The 19,868-nt window shown below is 43.6% G+C and overlaps 1 protein-coding gene across 2 annotated transcripts; it reads right to left on the bottom strand.

The window, feature by feature from the left end:
* Nucleotides 1-2,321: 2,321 nt before the first annotated feature.
* Nucleotides 2,322-19,286, bottom strand: Tsn (translin). Of its 2 annotated transcripts, XM_004659750.2 has the most exons (6): nt 19,136-19,286; nt 17,139-17,232; nt 15,848-15,944; nt 7,976-8,091; nt 6,839-6,918; nt 2,322-2,666 (listed from the first exon to the last, which is right to left on the bottom strand). In XM_004659750.2, exons 1-6 carry the CDS (start codon nt 19,199-19,201, stop codon nt 2,433-2,435), a joined length of 687 nt encoding a protein of 228 aa, XP_004659807.1. In that variant the 5' UTR covers nt 19,202-19,286; the 3' UTR covers nt 2,322-2,432. The 2 variants fall into 2 exon arrangements, with proteins under 2 accessions (XP_004659807.1, XP_004659808.1); XM_004659751.2 differs by lacking the exon at nt 6,839-6,918 and having other exon boundaries at nt 2,596-2,666.
* Nucleotides 19,287-19,868: the final 582 nt, after the last annotated feature.

Below are 19,868 nucleotides of genomic sequence, written 5' to 3'. Positions count from 1 at the left end.
TCCCAATTGAGTCCGACCACACAGATGTTACCCACACTAGGAGCGGCTGGCAGTTGGTCAGCGTAACTGCCACAGAGCAGCGTGTGCTTCTCACTCACACTCTAGCATCAGAGACATGCTCACAAGTGAGTCTCACACAGGAGAGTTCTCACAACAGTAGACTGTTACAAACAAAAAAAAAAACAAAACCAGTTTTTATTGCTTTACAAGCCAGCAACAAACACAACTAAATTATAAACATGACACTTTAAAACTCTCAACACGGACTAACAGACCAGAATGTGCTCCTCCACTTTAAGTGCAACTTTACAGCATTTGTTAAACTGAAATTCAAGAGTCAGGTACAGCGGCATAAACTCAAGTCCCAGCTGCTTGGCAAGCTGAGCCTCAAAGTTTCTGACCAACCTAAACAACATAGAAACCTCATTTTAAAAAAAAAAAAAAATTCACACCTTCTGGCAAGAATTAAAATGCTCTATAGCAAGGTCAACACTTAAGAGAGGCAGGGTACAGTGCTGGGGACCCTCCTGCTCCTGTGGCTGAAAGCCCTGTATGCACAAATTGGGCAGCATTCACACTGCCTGTTCAAGTCACCATCCTGGGCAGGAGGATCACAAGTTCCAGGCCAGCCTGGGCTACTAGCAAGACCCTCTCTCAAAAAGCAAACAAACAAAAAAGAACCTAACACCTTTTTCTACTAGCTCTGCAAGAACTGCTGAGAAAGCACAGCCTCATGCCTCACCATTACTTCTTTATGATGGGAAAATGTAGCCAGCCTTTTTGTCTTTTTTCCCCATAGTACAGGGGACTGAACCTAGGACCTTGCACATGCTAGGCAAGCACTCTATCACTATGTCACACCCTTAGCGCTCTCTCTCTCTTTAAACCTCCTTTTGAGGCAAGGTTTCACTAAATTGCCCAGGATAATCTTGAACACATTCATTAGCCCAGGTTGGCCTCGAACCTGCCTCAGCCTTTTGAGTATCAAGAATTACAGGCCTGCACCTCAGGCTCCGCTTTGCAGTCAGCCTTTAAGCTGGCCTGATAAAAGCTGTGAAGGCAGTAATAAAAACATCCCACAGTACAAGCAGGAAGCCCGAGTTGGTATGAAGCAAAGGGGTTACTCCTACTAAACACTTCATACTGTACTGGAAATGCCAGCAACTTCCTTTCATAGGTGCAAAACAACTGTAAGTTAGGTCTCTCTCTTTTTTTTTTTTTTCTTTTCTTTTCTTTCTTTCTTTCTTTTTTTTTTGTTTTTTTGCTTTCTTTTTTTTTTTCAGTGCTAGGAAGTGCTCTACCACTGAGCCACATTATCAGCCACAATTTTAACAATTTCAATTCAGCAGCAAGAGATACTGGTAAACATTCTTAGTACTATCTGAAAAAGGAGAGAATGGGGCACCAACAAAATTTACATGACCTGCCCCATACTATACATTACAAACCTATTTATACAGCCATCAAAACCTGAAATTTCTTATTCTAAAAAACACTACCTTTACTTTCTTCCATACCAAGCACAGTATTGTTCTCTAAGAACACACTTATTGGGGTACTGTTAACATGTGAGGATGACTTTATACTTCCACACCAAAAAGGTCTAGCTGACTGCTAGGAAAACGGGCTCATAGTTTAGGACTATATCACATGAGGTGTTAGTTCAAGATGTGTGTGTAGACTATTTTTAGTTGCTGCAACTGCAGAATGTTAAGGCAACATCAGAAAGCAGGGAGTTTTCAAACACTACATTCCACTTCTCCACCTAGTACAACCAAATATGATATTACTAAATCCCTTACTATAAAAACTTTCCACAAGAATTACTGAGCTTGACTTTACAGTTTAATTTCTTCTATTCTGATGGCAGTGAGAGAACCTGGAACTATGATTCCCTTGGCAAAAAACAAAACAAAAAAAACTTCACCTGACTTACTTACAAGGTTTGAAATAAGGAGGGAAATATAAGTTTTCCTTGCTTGCCAGCCATCCTTTTTAAGCATCTATTTTTATATTGTATCCAAGCTACACCTGGAAATGGATAGCTAACTTGGACATAGGAAATACCAAGTGTCACTTCTGGAAGAATCACAAACAACAAATTTCTCAATCAGTACATCAACAGTTGAGAAAATAAGAAAGGACTTTACCACGAGACTCACACAAACACTTTTGACAGACCTGAAATACGACTTACAGAGCAAGTTCACTGAAACAACAAAGAAAATCCTGTCCATGAAAACGCTACTTTTTTAAACCCCAAAAGTGTCTCAATTCTGAAACTCACACCACACACAACTGGGTAAGAAAATAAAGTGAGAAAATAAAGTGCACTCTTTAGCAACTGGGCACCCTAACTACAGGAAGAGGCTCTCCATTTACTCTCCCTGCCAACCACAAAGGTCAGCAAGGCCAGGAGCAAGGAGAGCCTCCTACTTTTCAACACAAGCCGATGCAGTCTCCTTATTGAAGCCCCGGATGGAGAGATCATAGACCACCTCCTCTACTTTCTTCACATCATACTTCAAGCCATCATAGCGCTTCCTCAGGGAGTCGTTTTTCAGGTTGAGAAGGCGGAAACCTGAATCCAGCTCATTAATAAATGTGGAGATGTGGAGTGGTCTGGAGTAGTCTCCTGCGGTCACACTGTTGACAGACAGCCTTGACTGCAGAAGCAAAGAGAAACAATGTATTAGAATTCTTGTTTCTTTCTCAACACATCTTGCCCTGGACCACAAGCTGGAACCTCTGATGCTTGCTCAGAGTATGTGTAAAGCACAGACAAAACAGAAGCTTTGCTGAAAAGAACCCTACCAGAAATGAGAATTTCTGCTAAACACAAAAATTTTTTTGGGTGTATATGTGTATAGATGTGTGGTAGTATGAATGTGGACACATATGTATGTGAAGAGGCCAGAGGTGAATTTCAGGTGCCTTCCCCTACTGCATCTCTATTTTTTTTTAGAAGCAGGGTCTCACTCTAGTCCAGGCTGACCTGGAATTCTCTATGTAATCTCAGAATGGCCTTTAACTCATGGCTACTCATGGCTATCCTCTTACCTCTGCTTCCTGAATGCTGGGATTAAATGTGTGCACCATCACACCCAGCTCAACCTTATTTTTTTTTGAGGCAGGGTCTCTCCCTGAATTTGGAACTCACCAGACTAACTGGCCAGTGAGCTCGGGGCATCCCCGTCCCTGCCTTCTGTGTCATCCCACCCGCGTTTTACACAGCTATCTAAACTCACGTACTCATGCACAGCAAGCACTTCACTCACTGATCCAACTGCCCAGCCCCTAGACACAGATTTGTTATTGCTGTTGTTATTTTTCAAGGTAAAGTCTCACTCCAGCCCAGGCTAACCTGAAATTCATTGTGTAGTCTCAGGGTAGCCTCCAACTCATGGCAATTCTCCTACCTTTGCCTCCTGAGTGCTGGGATTAAAGGTGTGTGCCACCATGCCCAGCTAATCGCAGTTTTAATAAAATTAACGACTTCTAAATTTTTTCTAAAGCCTGAAACTGATTAAACTGGCAACTGTGCAATAAAATATGTTAAATTAGCAAGTGTCAACTTTACAGCACATTGTGCAATAACAAGAAATGACAGGGTAATCTCATCAGCTCGGACAGTTACTCAAACCATTGTCAAGAAATTAATATATTTCTAGAGCCCACTACTGAGTGTTAACCTGGTCTCCTGAACCAGAATGAGGGTGAGGCAGGCTAAGAAGCTAAGATTAGGAGAGTGTGTTGTTGTCATTACAAACAAAGGACTTCAGTCGCAACTCAAGCCTCCCTTCTCCATGAAGCTTGTCCTCCCCTTCAGGCTTCTCTTAACTTTGCTTGTTTGAAGACAGGGTCTCTCACTGGCCCAGGGCTCACTAAACAGAGTGGTCAATTACTACCTTGTAATTGAAAGATGACTTAAACAAGAAAGCCTTTGGTAGTGGTTAAGGTGCTTGCCTGCAAACCCAAAGGATCCTGTTTCAACTCTCCAGGACCCATGTAATCCAGATGCACAAGGGGACACATGCATCTGGAGTTGGTTTGCAGTGGCTGGAGACCCTGGCACACCCGTTCTCTCCCTCTACCCTTTCCCTTTCTCCCTCTCTTTCCCCCTCTTCCCCCCTCTCTCTGCCTCTTTCTTTCAAATAAACAAATAAAATATAGACTTTGGGCTGGAGAGATGGCTTAGAAGTTAAGGCACTTGCCTGCACAGACTAAGGAACCATGTTTGACTCTCCAGATCCCATGTAAGCCAAATGCACAAGGTTCACATGCGCATAGGTGGCGCATGCATCTGGAGTTCAATTACAGAAGTTGGAGGCCCTGGCATGCCAATTCTCTATCACTCTCTCACATATTAAAAAAAAAAAAAAAGGACTAGAGGGATAGCTTAGTGGTTAAGGTATTTGCCTGCAAAGCCAAAGGACCCAGGTTTGATTCCCCAGTACCCATATTAGCCAGATGCACAAAGGGGCGGACACATCTGGAGCTTGTTTGCAGTGGCTGAAGGCCTTGGGGTGCCCATTCTCTCTCTCTCTTACTCTGTCTCTGTCAAATAAATAAATAAATAAGGCCAATCTGTTGGGCTTGCCTCAAAAAATAAAATTAAAAAATACAATACAATACAATAAAAAGAAAGACCTCTGGGCTGGAGAAATGGCTCAACATTAAGGCACTTGCCTTCAAAGCCTAAGGACCCAACTTTGATTCCCCAGTACCCATGTAAAGCTAGATGTACAAGGGACACATGCGTCTGGGGTTCTTTTGCAGTAGTCAGAGGCCCTGGTATGTCCATATTATTTATTTATTTGATTGAAATATATATATATATATATCAAATAAATAAATAAAATATTTCCAAAAGAAAGAGAAAATAAGAAAACTCTTGGTTTCTTACCAGGAATAGATGGTAAAACCCTATTGCTGAAGACTCCACATACTTGGGCTGTGTGGTGGTTTGATTCAGGTGTCCCCCATAAACTTAGGTATTCTGAATGCTAGGTTCCCAGCTGATGGAGATTTGGGAATTAATGCCTCCTGGAGGGACTGTATTGTTGGGGGCGGGCTTAAGGGCTTTATAGCCAGTTTCCCCATGCCAGTGTTTGGCACACCCTCCTGTTGCTGTGTTCCACCTTAAGTTGGCCAGGGGGTGATGTCCACCCTCTGCTCATGTCATCGTTTTTCCCTGCCATCGTGGAGCTTCCCCTTGAGCCTGTAAGCCAAAATAAATCTCTTTTTCCCAGAAGCTTCTCTTGGTTGGGTGATTTCTACCAGCAATGCGAACCGGACTGCAACAGGCTGCAAGGTCACTGAGAAACCCTGCTGGAGCTGAGCTGAAAACCTTCTCCATCTAGACCAGCTAACATGACAGAAAGCTCAAAAAGCCATAATACATGCAGTTCAGTGACAAAGAAATCACCAGTGGAGATACTCAACAGTGGACACTGCAAGCCTTAAATTTGGCCAGCCAGGCCAAATGAACCAATGGGTGCAATAGTGGTATGTCTGTTATTAGGGAAACCAACCACTCTCTACATGGGAGGGAAAACATCCCTGATACTGAACCTACAACAGGGGTAGTCATGTGCCCTAGAAGTGTAATGTTTGCTGATTTCTGACTAAATGCATATACTATGCTCACCTAACTGCCCAATAAGCACTTCTCTTAATGTTCATAGCCATATATTAATGCTAATCTCACTGTTGGTTAGAGAAGCTACTCTGTTCAGACAGCATTGATTGACCTTGGGATGGCTCAGAAGTCACCATGATACTGAAAAGAAGTGACAGAGGAGTGCTCAGCACTGAAATATCTCTACATCTTCCATGGGTCAGGGTCCATTGTAGAAGAGGTGGCAGAAAGAATGAAAGAGCCAAAGGAAGGGTAGAACTCCTAACAACGTGCTCCTCCAGACACAAAATGGCCTGGATATCCATAACCTCACAGGGCCTGATACTACCTACACAAGACCATCATAATAGGAAGAAAAGATCATGACATCAAAATAAAAGAGAGAATGATTGAGAAGGGGAGGGGAAATACTAAAAGAGTCTAATATTAAGCCAGGCATGGTGGCACATGCCTTTAATCCCAGCACTCAGAGGAGGCAGAGGTAGGAGGATCACCATGAGTTCAAGGCCACCCTGAAACTACAGAGTGAATTACAGGTCAACTTGAGCTAGAGTGAGACCCTACCTCTAAAAACCAAAAAAAAAAAAAAAAAAAAAGTCAAATATTGTCGATGTGGTGGCACATGCCTTTAATCCCATTACTCGGGAGGCAGAAGTATAAGATCACCAAGAGTTTGAGCCCCCCCCCCCCCGAGAATTCCAGGTCAGCCCACAGAGTGAATTCCAGGTCAGCCTGAGCTACAGTGAGACCTTACCTCAAGAAACAAACAAAAAAAAAAAGTAAAATATTGAAAAGTATGAAATTTAAAAAGAAAGAAAAGCAATTACTAGGGCTGGGAAGACAGCTCAACAGTTAAAGGAACTTGACTGAAAAACCTACTAGCCCAGGTTCAATGCCCCAGTACCCATGTAAAGCCAGATGCACAAAGTGGCACATACATCTAGAATTCGTTTGCAGTGGCAAGAGGCTCTGGCATGCCTTATCTCTTTCTCTCCCCTTCCTCTCCCCTCTTTTCTCCTTTTCCCTCTCCCTCTTTCTACTTTCAAATAAAAATCTTTGAAAAGAAAAATAAAAATCAGCAAGTAGGCCTGGTCCCAGCACTCAGGAAGCCAGCCTGGGTCTACAGCATGAGGTCCAGGTCAGCCTGGGATAGTGAGAGTCTTTTTTGAAAACCCAGCAAATTACTGAGCTTCTTACCAATTCACTAGCAAGAATTAAAACTCCTGAGAGATAATCTTCTACATCCAGATGAAATCCTTTCTCCCGATCTGGCTCAACTAAAAAAGATATCCAAACAAAAGACAAAGTCATGAAGAGAATGGAATATAAGACAAATAATATAAATATATATGCACATGAATAGTTTGCTCAAAGAAAAGATCAAAGACGAATCTTTTCTGGCTTAAGGCTTTTGCACACTTGGCAACTCTATAGACACTATACATATTTCAAGCACCTAAGTAAAATTTATTTTACCTTCCAGTCTTTTCTTTAAAAAAGGTCTATCACCAGAGGCAGTATCTTGTTGGTGAAAAAAAAATAAAAAATACAAATAAAAAGCCTTGTTAGAAAATGCAGGCTGTGTTGCTATTGTCCACCTAATATTGGCCTGGGGGTGATGTCCACTCTCTGCTCAAGCCATTGTTTTCCCCTTCCATCATGGAGCTTTCCTTGAGTTTCTAAGCCAAAATAAACTCATTATTTCCCACCAAAAAAAGAAAAAAGAAAAAAAAGAAAATACAGGCTGATGTACTTATGGGAAAAGTCATGATACAACTAACTTCCCAATGGTTCCCACAAGCACATGGGGTGTGAGAAAACTAAGACTGCACAAAAGGCTAATCAGTGGGGAATAAACAGGTGCTCACTGTATTGTCCATTCAACATTCCTGGGAAGTCTTAAAATTAAAATGCAAAAACAAAAGGAATACCCACCGGGTTTGGTGGCACACACCTTCAATCCCATACTTGGGAGACCAAGTAGGATTGCTGTGAGTTCAAGGCCAACCTGAGACTATATAGTAAATTTCAGGTCAGTCTGGGCTAGAGCAAGACCCTACCTTGGAACGCCCCTCATCCAAAACAAGAAGCATCCAAAGCCGTGTAGTGGCACTCACCTTTAAATCCCCAGGGAGGCAGAGGTAGAAAAATCACCATGAGTTCAAGATCAGCCTGAACCCAAGTATAAGTGAGCCAGCCACTGAGTATTTTTAGTTTTTGCATTTCCATCAAAGTAACTTTCCATTTTAATAAATAGAAAGAACTAGAAATGGTTCCTCCCACCAAAGCTTAAGCTAAAGTGCCTAATCCTGCAGATCCCAATAAGAAACTTACTGCCAAGGATTTCTGTAACTGCTTCTCGAGTCACTAGCGTTTCTGTTTCCAAATACACAACGAACGCTGCCAAGAAGACCAGGCGCTGCAACACGAACCGCCAGTGCTCATGAAACCTGCACAAAAGCAACACATGCGGGCTGCGAAGTTAGGACCTGCAAAAGGAAGCACTTACAACAGGCATTCCTAAGCACCTGAGAAGTGGGATTCTTTTCAAGCAAAACCTTAGAGAGATGGCTTAGTGGTTAAGGCACTGGCCTGTGAAGCCTAAGGACCCAGGTTCCACTCCCTAGAGCCCACACAATCCAGATGCACAAGGTGACACATGCACAGGTGGCGCAGGCGTACAAGATGGTGCATGGACCTGGAGTTTGTCTGCAGTGGCTAAGGACCTGGTGCACCAATTCACTCTCTCTCATTAAAAAAAAGGCTGGAGAGATGGCTTGGCAGTTAAGCGCTTGCCCGTGAAGCCTAAGGATCCCGGTTCAAGGCTCAATTCCCCAGGACCCGCATTAGCGCACAGATCTGGAGTTCATTTGCAGTGGCTGGAGGCCCTGGCGCACCCATTCTCTCTCCCTCTCTCTCTCCCTCTCTCTGCCTCTTTCTCTGTCACTCTCAAATAAACAAATAAATGAACAAAAAAATTTTTTTAAAAACCTGTGTGAAACCTCAATTGTCAACTATATAAAAGCAACATGACACTCAAATATATCAATTGGATTTAGTATATATGTTACAAGTTCAAATTCACAATATTTACTTAAAGTTGAATCAAAGAGAAGCAATCTGTATTAATGAAAATCTGATGTCAGGCATGGTGGTGTATGCCTTGAATCCCAGCACCCAGGAGGCAGGGTTAGGAGGACTGCCATGAGTTCAAGGCCACCCTGAGACTACATAGTGAATTCCAGGTCTGCCTGGGCTAGAGTAAGACTCTACCTCAAAAAACCAAAAAAATAAATAAAAATAAATAAATAAATAAAGCCAGGCATAGTGGGACACGCCTTTAACCCCAGCACTTGGGAGGCAGAGGTAGGAGGTTCATTCACGGCCATCCTGAGACTACATTGTAAATTCCAGGTCAGCTTGGGCTACAGTGAGACCCCACATCAGAAAAAAAAAACAAAATAATAATAACAATAACATTTTATAATCATGGAAAATCTTAATAAAAATTGAGAAAAAATAGTAACAACAACGGGGCTGGAGAGATGGCTCAGTGGTTAAAAGCACATGCTTGCAACACCTGCCAGTCCAGGTTTGATGCCCCAGTACCCACATAAAGACACACACATAAAATACTACACACATGTACAGTTCATTTTAAGTGGCAAAAGGCCTTGGCATGCCCACTCTCATTCATTCTCTCCCCACCCCTGCTTGCAAATACTAAATAAGTAAAAATCAAAGAAGTTTCTCACTAGACATGGCAACACACACTGAAATCCCACCTGAGGCTGAGGCAGGAAGACCTTAAGTCCGAGGCCATCCTAGCTTCATATTCATCTTCACAGTAAGGTCCTGTCTCAAAAGTTTCTCAATACATGACATAGGCAGGTCAAGCAAAATTTTCCTGAGAGCCAAATTCAGCCACAAGACAACCTTCGTGTGACCTTCATCAGATAATCTCAAAGGATGAAGCCTGGGGGCTGGAGAGATGGCTTAGAGGTTAAGGTGTTTGCCTGCAAAGCCAAAGGACCTCAGTCTGATTACCCAGGACCCACATCAGCCAGATGCACAAGGTGAATGTATGTGTCTGGAGTTCATCTGCAGTGGCTGGAGGCCCTGACACACCCATTCTCTCTCTCTCTCTTTCTCCCTCTCTCTCAAATAACTAAATAAAGATGAAGCCTGTTATCCTGTGTTTTTTCAATCACTACCTTACCATGACTGGCAAACTGTGCATGTGGAGGCAACAGCACAGCCTCAGGGGTCAGCCTTAGTAATGTGGCCCACCTCTTTTGAGACAGGATCTCACACTGGTCTGCAGTTCACTAATAAGGCTGGACAGTGAACCCCAGGGATCCTCCTGTCTTTGCTTCCCCAGTGCTAGAACAAGCACATGGCACCATCCCAGACATTTTTCATGTGGGTTCCCATGCATGCACAGCAACTACTGTACCAACTGAGCCATCTCCTACTCCCCCCCACACACACCCTCTTTTATGGTTTTTCCAGGTAGGGTCTCTCTGTAGCCCAGGCTGACCTGGAATTTACTATGCAGTCTCAGGCTGGCCTTGAACTCACAGCACTTCTCCTACCTCAGCCTCCTGAGTGCTGGGATTAAAGGGCACACACCACTACCACACCTGGCCTAGCCACCCCTCCCTTTTTTGAGACAGGGCCATATGTAGATTTATGACCTCAAACTTACTATGTAGTCTAAAGATGGTCTTGAACTCCTAATCCTCCTGCCTCTACCCTTCCAAGTGCTGGGATTACAGGCATGTGCCACCACATCTAACTGGCAAAATTTTCTTAAAAGGGCCAACATTTTAGACTCTGCATGCTACTTTTGAGATCACATATTCTTACTTTGGTTTTGTGGGTTTTTTTTTTTAATTTATTTAAGAGAAAGATAGAGGTAAGGAGGCAGAATGGGTGTGCCAGGGCCTCTAACCACTGCAAACAAACTCCAGATATATGCGCCACCTTGTGCATCTGGCTTACTTAAGTGCTGGGGAACAGAACCTGTGTCTTTAAGCTTCACAGGCAAGCACCTTAATCACTGTAACCACTAAGCCATCGCTCCAGCCTGTGGTTTTGTTTTTTTTTTTTTGGTTTGTTGAGGTAGGGTTTCACTCTAGTCCTGGCTGACCCGGAATTCACTATGTAATCTCAGGGTGACCTCATGGAAATCCTCCCTAACTCTGCCTCCCAAATGCTGGGACTGAAGGCGTGCACCACCACGCCCAGCTTGGTTTTGTTTAACAAACCAATTTTAAATATAAAAGCAATCCTCAGGATGGGACTGATGGCTCACTCCTCATTAGAGCACTGGGGAGTCTGAAGCAGGATTACTGCAAATTCAATGCCAGCCTGGGTTACAGTGTGAGACTCAATCTCAAAAAAGAAAAAGAGACGGGTGTGGTGGCGCACGCCTTTAATCCCAGCACTCAGGAGGCAGAGGTAGGAGGCCACCCTGAGACTACAGAGTTAATTACAGGTCAGCCTGGACCAGAGTGAGACCCTATCTCAAAAAAAACAAAAAAAAAGCCGGGCGTGGTGGCACACGCCTTTAATCCCAGCACTCGGGAGGCAGAGGTAGGAGGATCGCAGTGAGTTCGAGGCCACCCTGAGACTCCATGGTGAATTCCAGGTCAGCCTGGGCCAGAGTGAGACCCTACCTCAAAAAACCAAAAAAAAAAAAAAGAAAGAAAGAAAAACAGGGGCTGGAGAGATGGTTTAGTGATTAAGGTGTTTGCCTGCAAAGCCAAAGGACCCAAGTTCAATTGTCTAGTACCCACATAAGCCACATGCATAAGGGATAAGGGGGCACATGTGTCTGGAGTTCACGTGCAGCAGCTAAAGGTCCTAGCATGCCCATTCTCTCTCTGACTGCCCCCCCTCAAATAAATGAATAAAAATATAAATAAAAAAGAAAAGAAAAAGAGTAAGTCAGGTGTGATAGGATTGCTGTGAGTTCGAAGTCAAATTCCAGGACAAAACCTGGGCTAAAGCAAAACCCTACTTCAAAAACAAAACAAAGTAACCCTTAGCTCTCTGAGACAGTGGACCATCAGTGGTTTGCCGATCCACACCCTACAAAATTTTGCTGTGAGATTATGCTAGCTACTCCCATACACATCCTGTTTATTAAATACACACACTCTCTCTCAGAGTACATCTTTTTTTTTCCTGTTTTTTCCAGGCAGGGTCTCACTCTAGCCCAGACTGACCTGAAATTCACTATGAACTCGAACTCATGACAATCCTCCTACCTCTGCCTCCCAAGTGCTGGGATTAGAGGTGTGCACTACCACGCCCGGCAAGAGGACATCTCTTTATAAAATATTTTATTTATTTATTTATTTAACAGAGAAAAAGGGAGAAAGAAAGAATGGGCATGCCAGGGCCTCCAGCCACTGCAAACAAACTCCAGATGCGTGTACCCCCTTGTGCATCTGGCTAACATGGGTCCTGGGGAATCGAACCTGGGAACTTTGGCTTTTCAGGCAAACACCTTAACTGATCAAAGGCATCCCTCCAGCCACTTATCTTTATATATTTATTTACTTGGCAGAGAAAAAGAGAGAATGGGCACACTAGGGGCTCCAGCCACTGCAAATGAACTCCAGACACATGTGACCCCTTATGCATCTGGCTATCGTGGGTCCTGAGGAATCAAACCTGGGTCCTTTTGCTTAGCAGACAAATGCTTTACCTGCTAAGCCATCCCTCCAGCCCAAGAGGACATCTTTTTTTTTTCTTTTTTTTTTTTTTTTTTTTTTTTTTTTGGTTTTTCGAGGTAGGATTTCACTCTAGTCTAGGCTGATCTAGAAATTCACTCTGTATTCTCAGGGTGGCCTTGAACTCACAGGGATCCTCCTACCTCTGCCTCCCAAATGCTGGGATTAAAGGTGTGTGCCACCACGCCCGGCTCAGGAGGACATCTTTTTAAATAAAAAATTGAAGTAGAAACTACTGTTTCTTACTTATCATACTATCATACTTCATCAGCACTCGGGTGTTTTTTCCCAGGCCTACACCTATGAAAGCTGGACATTTTCCAAGCCACATTTCATGATCAATGGTAAGCAATTCTTGTTCTTCCCTACTGTACATCTAGAAAAGCATAATCTTACAATTAATGGTGGCAGCATGAACTGTTAGCTAGGTATGACCCCTTGGCAGCAGAATTCAAGCTTTATAATACAGTTCCACTCCAGATTTATATTGCCACCTAACCCTACAACCTTCATAGCATAAGTAGAAGTTACCACTTTGCACAATAAACTTAAAAAGAGCAAAAGGACACTCTCAATTTTGGCTTTTGTACAACAGGTGCCTTGTTTTTGTTAGTTTACATCGGCATACAAAGCAATGGGCTTCATTATAAAAGCTGACATGCATTTTGTTCTCACTCCTCCTCCCCAGTCCTCAGTCTTGTCCCATCTCCCTTCTCCTGGTCTACTCCTCCTCCCAAGTCTTTCTTTTGCTTTCATATCACATTAAGTTCTTTACCTCTTTTTTTTGCCTACTGCCTTCCCAAGATCTCTTCTCATGATCCCTTTTCTAGTATCATGACCTACACATACACACACATGCACACATACACACACACGTGAAAAATATATATATAATCTAAGGATTCCATGAGAGAAAACATGCAGCAATTGTCTTTCTGACTTAATAATTTCCCATTTCATCAATTTTCCTGCAAAAGTCAGTTCAGTTTTCTTTACAGCTAAATAAAATTCAACTGTGTATATGCACAATTTTATTTATCCATTCACCCACACGTTGATGAACATCTAGGTGGCTTCCATTTTTTAGCTATTGTGAATAGCAGTAAATATGCATGTGCAAGTACCTCTGTGGTAGGACTTAAGAGTACTTGGGGTATATGCCCAAGGTCATAGTACTTTCATTTGTGAGGAACCACCATACTGATGCCCATAGTGTCTGCACCAGTTTACACTCCTAATAGCAGTAAGGGTTCCTCTTTCTTTCCCTACATACTCACCAGCAACTATCATTTGTTTTCTTGTAGTAGTCACTGTAGACTAACGTGAAATGGAATCTCAAAGTAGTTTTATTATATTGTGTGTGTGTGTTTGAGGAAGGATCTCACTCTAACCCAGGCCAAACTGGAACTCATTCTGTAGTTCCAGGCTGGCCTCCAACTCACAGTGATCCTCCTATCTATGCCTCCTAAGTCCTATGATTAGAGGTGTGTGCTACCACACCTGGCTAAAAGTAGTTTTACTTTAAATTTTCCTACGGCTAAGTATGTTGAATACTTTTTCAAAAGTTTATTGGCCATTTACAAGTTATTTTCTTAACTACTTTTACTTTTCTTCTCTTATATGTGGATCCTAGCTACTAGTGTGTGAGCTGAAAGCAAAAATCAGTACCAAAGGCCCATAAGCTAAAAAAGGCTTATGGAGGGAGGGAAGGGAAGGTCTTAAGGGAATGGTATTGTTTATGTGTAAGTAGAAAAACAGATTACAAGGAGAGGAAAGGCCTAAGCAAGGTCAGGGGAAGAGAATATATAAAAGAAAAGTGGGGTGGGAGGGTCAACCAAATTCAAGATATTCTGAATTAAGACATATGAAAATCTACTTTCTTATATAATAGCACATCCAGAAGCTATACACTGTTACTAGAAAATTTTCAGTGTGAGGGATGGGATTCCTTCCACTGAGTTGTTGGCTATTGCCAAGGCCCTTGGTTTCCCATGAGAAAGGGATGGTAAGACCCTATTGCTGAAGACTTCACATGCCTGAGCAGCAAAGTCACTGAGAAATCAAGCTGGTGCTGAGTCGAAAACCTTCTCCCTGTAGCCCAGCCAACTGAAAGCTGGAAAAAGCTGCACTGTATGCAGTCTTATGGGAGACAGAAGGCATCAACAGTGAAAACAGTAGACAATGGAAACCTCAAGTGTGGCCAGACAGGCCAAATGACTGAACAAGTGCAATAGTGGCATGTATGCTCTGGGGGAAACCAACTGCTCTCTAACTGGACTGAAGACTAACTCTATGGGAGGGAATATGTGCCTAGTACTGAAAACCTAAGCAAAAGCCTATGGAAGGGGAGGTCATGAGCCTTAGGTTGGTATAAAGCCTGCTCTTGTCTGGATAAATGCATATATTACTCTCACCAAACTGCCCTGACAGCATTACACTTAATGTTCATACTCATATGCTAATGCTACTCTCACTTCTGGTTACAGAAGCTTCTCTTTTCAGATGGTGATGACCACTGGGATGGCCCAAAAGGCACCATAGTGCTGAGAAGAAAGGACGGAGGAGTGTCCAGCACTGAAACATCTCACACCCTCCAAGGCTCAGGGCCCATTGCAGAAGAGGTGGCAGAAAGAATGTAAGAGCCAAAGGAAGGGTACCACTCCTTACATACAACTGTCCAGACAGAATTTTGCCTCAATATCCAAGACTAGCAATACCCACACAAGACCCTCATAATAGGAGAAAAAGACGATGACATCAAATTAAAAGAGACTAATGGAGAGAGGGAGGGGATATGACAGAGAGCAGAATTATGAATGGGAAAGTGGAGGAGGGGAGGGAAATACCATGGTTTGTTGCCTGTAAGTATAGAAGTTGTCAATAAATAAATAAATAAATATACATATATTTTTTTTTAATTATTGGCCATTTACAAGTTATTTTCCTAACTACTTTTTCTTTTTTGCTTGTGTGTGGTGTGCATGTGGAGGCCAAAAATTGATGGCAAGTGTCTTCCCCAACTGCTGTTTTTTTTTTTGTTTTTTTTTGAGACAATGAACCTGGAACTCAACTACACTAGTTAACCAACAAGTCTGTGAGATCCTCCTGTCTCTTCCTCACCAATGCACCACCACACCTGGCTTTTATGTGGGTGCTGGGGATCAGAACTCAGGTCCATATGCTTGCATGACAAGCATTTTTGCCACTGAGCCAGTTCTCCAGCACGTTCATTTTTTTTTTTTTTTACATTACAAAAGTAATACATGTTTTTAAAAAAAGGTCAAGTTAAACAAAGGGAAAAAATTAATACCAATTTTATTAACACAATTATCAATGTGATTTTTTTTGTTTTTCCTTTTACAATGGGATTTTTACCTACTCATAAGTAATCATTCAGTACCTATTTTTCTCCTGCCTTTTTTTAAATCTATACTTATAAAACAGTGCTATTTTTCTTACAAACCTGTAATACTGTTCAGCAGGGAACTTGGTCTTCAGAGACGTTAGATGTGTTTTTACTGTACCAAAATGTTCTCGAGCTTTCAAACACCTCTTTGGAACTGATCACAAAAGATAATCAAATTTAATAATGGAAAACCAAATTTCAAATACAATTCTTGCTTAATAATCTATGTAGTCTACCTGGAAATTAATCAACTAAAAAAAAATCTCACAGCCAAATGCACACAACTCTGCTTTTCAATCTGGCTCTCAAAATGTCATGTCATTTCCCTGCTGATTAGACTACTGAAAAATAAACAAAAACTTGATGAAACGGAGAATGGTGGGAAACATTTTGGTAATTTTTAAAGTGTCAAAAATAACCCCATCTTGAAGAGGCTGTCCACCAGCTGCTGCTCCTATTTGGAAGTCAGGGGTCTGAAGTTGAATGCTTCTATCTCCCAGACTGCTCAGGAAGACCTTTCACTAACTACTCCCAGACTAGTCAACTCCACATCACAGTGTAAATCACTGCCCCTGAAAGCTGCAAGCTACATTATTATAATATACCCCAAAAGAAAATAATTTCATCTAAGCTGCTTTCATCTTACAACAAATGTTCCACATCTAAATGCGATTTACACTCAAGGGACTGACTGTAAACATTAACTTGAGAACATTTTACAGTGGTCACCTATTCACAAATACATATTAAAAGGTACTCAATCACTGAAAGTGTACATTTAAACACACACACACACGTGTGCACGCACACACATACACACACACACACACACCATGCATAGTGTTGCTTGCCCTGCACATCCAACTTTTCAAGAAGTTAAGGTGCATCACTTCAGCCCAGTTCAAGACCAGCCTGGGCAACACAATAAGACCCCATCTTTTTTTCTTTAAAGACAGATGCACAAAGTGGTGCATGTTCTCTCTTTCTCTCATTCTGATAAGACCCCATCTTAAAAACAAAACAACCAAACACCCACATATACAACTCAAATCAAAGTTCTTAGATACACAAGTTATTAAGCCACTGTAATTAACATCAGAATTCTATACCAATAGAAAACATCTCTACTTAAACCACATTATGAAGAAACAAAAAAGCCAACAAAAACAGAATGAATGTTGCAAATCTATAAAATGATCACACTACTTCTCCAATTTTTATTCACTTTAAACATAATGGACATTTTTCACATTAAAATGGTATAGATTAGGTTTCTCTTCTGTGTGGAAATTAACTAAAGGATTGATAAAGTAGATAAAAAACTTTCAAAATCAAATGAAGAACTTACTGTCCTGAAACCCAGTGCCCTGATGGACCCCTTGAAGGAGGGTTAAAATCTCTCGAGCTGTTTGTTCTAAACTCTGTACAACTTTTCGGATTTCCTAGAAAGAATTGAAAGTCAAAATCAGATACTAATCCAGCATAATCATTATCTCAAATTCATACTAAATACACTAGTTGGCACATCTGATCTAACCCACCTTCACATATATCAAAAAAATTAATGATCCTCACAAGAACTGATACTTGAAAGGTGAATTCTGACTCACTGATTTCCTATGAGACCTTCAGGGACCACTAAAAAGGCCTCAGATTTCTCAGAAAACCTTAAAAGTATAATAGCCGCCCACCCGAGATACAGAACTGAGACACTTTAACAATTAAAAGAGATGATAATGTAAAAAGCAATCTACAGAAATGAAGAGTTAAATGCAATACACAAACTGACTTTCTCCATTAATTCATTTTACAGATATTTGTGGGGCACATTTATGAGGTATTCCCTTGGGCAATTTAACAAATAATGGGGAAGGCAGATTTTTTTTTTAATCACAGTATTATTTTTCTTTTTTTTTTTTAATTATTTATTTATTTATTTGAGAGCGATAGACACAGAGAGAAAGACAGATAGCGGGAGAGAGACAGAATGGGCGCGCCAGGGCTTCCAGCCTCTGCAAACGAACTCCAGACGCGTGCGCCCCCTTGTGCATCTGGCTAACGTGGGACCTGGAGAACCGAGCCTCGAACCGGGGTCCTTAGGCTTCACAGGCAAGCGCTTAACCGCTAAGCCATCTCTCCAGCCCCTTATTTTTCTTTTGTAAGAAAAACTAACATGGAGGGGCTGGAGAGATGGCTTAGCAATTAAAATGCTTGCCTGTGAAGCCTAAGGACCCGGGTTCGATTCCCCAGTACCCACGTAATCCAGATGAACCAAGTGGCACATGCATCTGGAGGCTGTGGTGCGCCCATTCTCTCTCTCTCTCTCTCTCTCTCTCTCTCTCTCTCTCTCTCTCTCTCTCACATACATACATACATACATACATACATGCATGCATGCATGCATGCGGGTGTGGTGGCGCAAGCCTTTAATCCCAGCACTTGGGAGGTAGAAGTAGGAGGATCATTATGAGTTAGAGGCCACCCTGAGACTACATAGTGAATTCCAGGTCAGCCTGAGCTAGAGTGAGACCCTACCTCAAAAGGGGCGGTGGGGAGAGAAAAGTTAACGTGGAAAACGGAACCGCAAAGCGGTCATTTACACTGAGGTCCAGGAGATGAACACAAATTTGGTGGCGCACGCCTGTAAATCGCAGCACTGAAGAGGCTAAGGGAAAGAGGTTCATGTTCGAGGCCCCCCTGGCGTACACAGCGAGATCCTGTCTCAGGAAGAGCGGGAGAAGAGACAGCGCCAGTGTGACAGCAACAAATTGCAGGCAAAGCAAACGCTGAGCGCTAGAGTCGCCAGGGAGGAAACCCCTCGGAGCACTTGAGGAATGCGAAGAAGATACACACGCGAACACGCTACACACACGCAACACGGGGAAAAGAGACTGGGGACGGAGAGCCCGGTGCGAATAAAAATCTGGATGTTTATTCGAGGTGGGCACGGGAAGTGAGGGAGAGTGGTTTTAAAAGGCGGCGGCCCCGTGTGCACACTGACAACACACACGTGAAGTGTGCACTGGATAGCCGTGGCTGACGCTCACGGAGCCTCTGACACACACACACACACACACACACACACAAGTGCCAGGGGAGGAAGTGGCATGCAAAATGGGCAGGTGCGCTGGAAAGCCGAGCTCGGGCGCACCGACACGAGCCCGAGCACTAAAACCCGACGCCGGGAGACGGCCTAAGCCGAAAGTGGAGGAGAAGCACCCCAACCTCGGAGGCGACCCCACCACAAGACACAGCGCGCCAGCCACGGAGGGCGCCCGGCCGGGAAAGGGGAAGGGGAAGGGGAAAGGGAAGGGGAAGCAGAGGATGCGAGGGAAGGGGGCTCGCCTCTCGGATGTCTTGCTCGGCAGCCAAGAAGCCCTGCAGCTCCACGAAGATCTCGCTCACAGACATGGCGCCGGCCGCCCAACAATCAGCTAGCGCGGCGAGCAGCGCCGGGCCGGTGCGTCCCGCAGACACCCGCGTAGTCAACCGCTACGCCCCGCCGCCGCCGCCGCCGCCGCGTCCGCCCGGCTCTGCGCCACAGCCGTCGCCGGGGTCCTGCGATGCCCGCGGCGCGCCGGGGGTCGGGCTGTCCGCCGCGCTGCCTGAGGCGCCGCGCGCCGCGTCACGTGCCGAGGCTCGTGCGCCGCGGCCGGGGGGGCGGGGCGGGGGCGGGGCCTCGCCTGCGGCCGGCAGATAGGCATCTCCCGGAACAGCCCGCGAAGGGGGCCTCGGCGGCTTGTGGCCCCGGGGGAGGCGGGGCTTGCGGGCGCTGCGGGCAGCTCGTGCATGTGTGTTGTTTATTCTGGGAAGACGTACTTCTGCCTTGGGGGCGGGGTCATAGAAGGGCTTCATAGCCAAGAATATGCATAAACAAATCGAGGGCACAAGATTGTCGTCACCGTGTAAAAGTAGGGAACCCGTGCAAAACAAATCCACTGGGAAGTGAAAGTTCACAACTGTGAGTAGGGAATGGATATGAATCGAAAATTTCCTATGCACAGCTCTTATTTTAACCTTTGTATGGATCTGTTATTGCCTGCTCTTTTAATTAAACGGAGTTTTTGAGCGTATGAGA

The sequence above is a fragment of the Jaculus jaculus genome, chromosome 5, assembly GCF_020740685.1.
Source record: "Jaculus jaculus isolate mJacJac1 chromosome 5, mJacJac1.mat.Y.cur, whole genome shotgun sequence".
Lineage (NCBI taxonomy): Eukaryota > Metazoa > Chordata > Mammalia > Rodentia > Dipodidae > Jaculus > Jaculus jaculus.
This window is presented reverse-complemented; position numbering and strand designations above follow the sequence as displayed.

What these genes read in the sequence shown, in the direction of transcription:
- Tsn (XM_004659750.2), bottom strand. Translation starts at nt 19,201, where the DNA reads ATGTCTGTGAGCGAGATCTTCGTGGAGCTGCAGGGCTTCTTGGCTGCC. An exon ending in CCGAGCAAGACATCCGAGAG is followed by an intron (nt 17,233 to 19,135) that starts GCGAGCCCCCTT and finishes AATTCTTTCTAG; the next exon opens with GAAATCCGAAAAGTTGTACA. An exon ending in AGTTACAGAAATCCTTGGCA is followed by an intron (nt 6,919 to 7,975) that starts GTAAGTTTCTTA and finishes TATCTTTTTTAG; the next exon opens with TTGAGCCAGATCGGGAGAAA.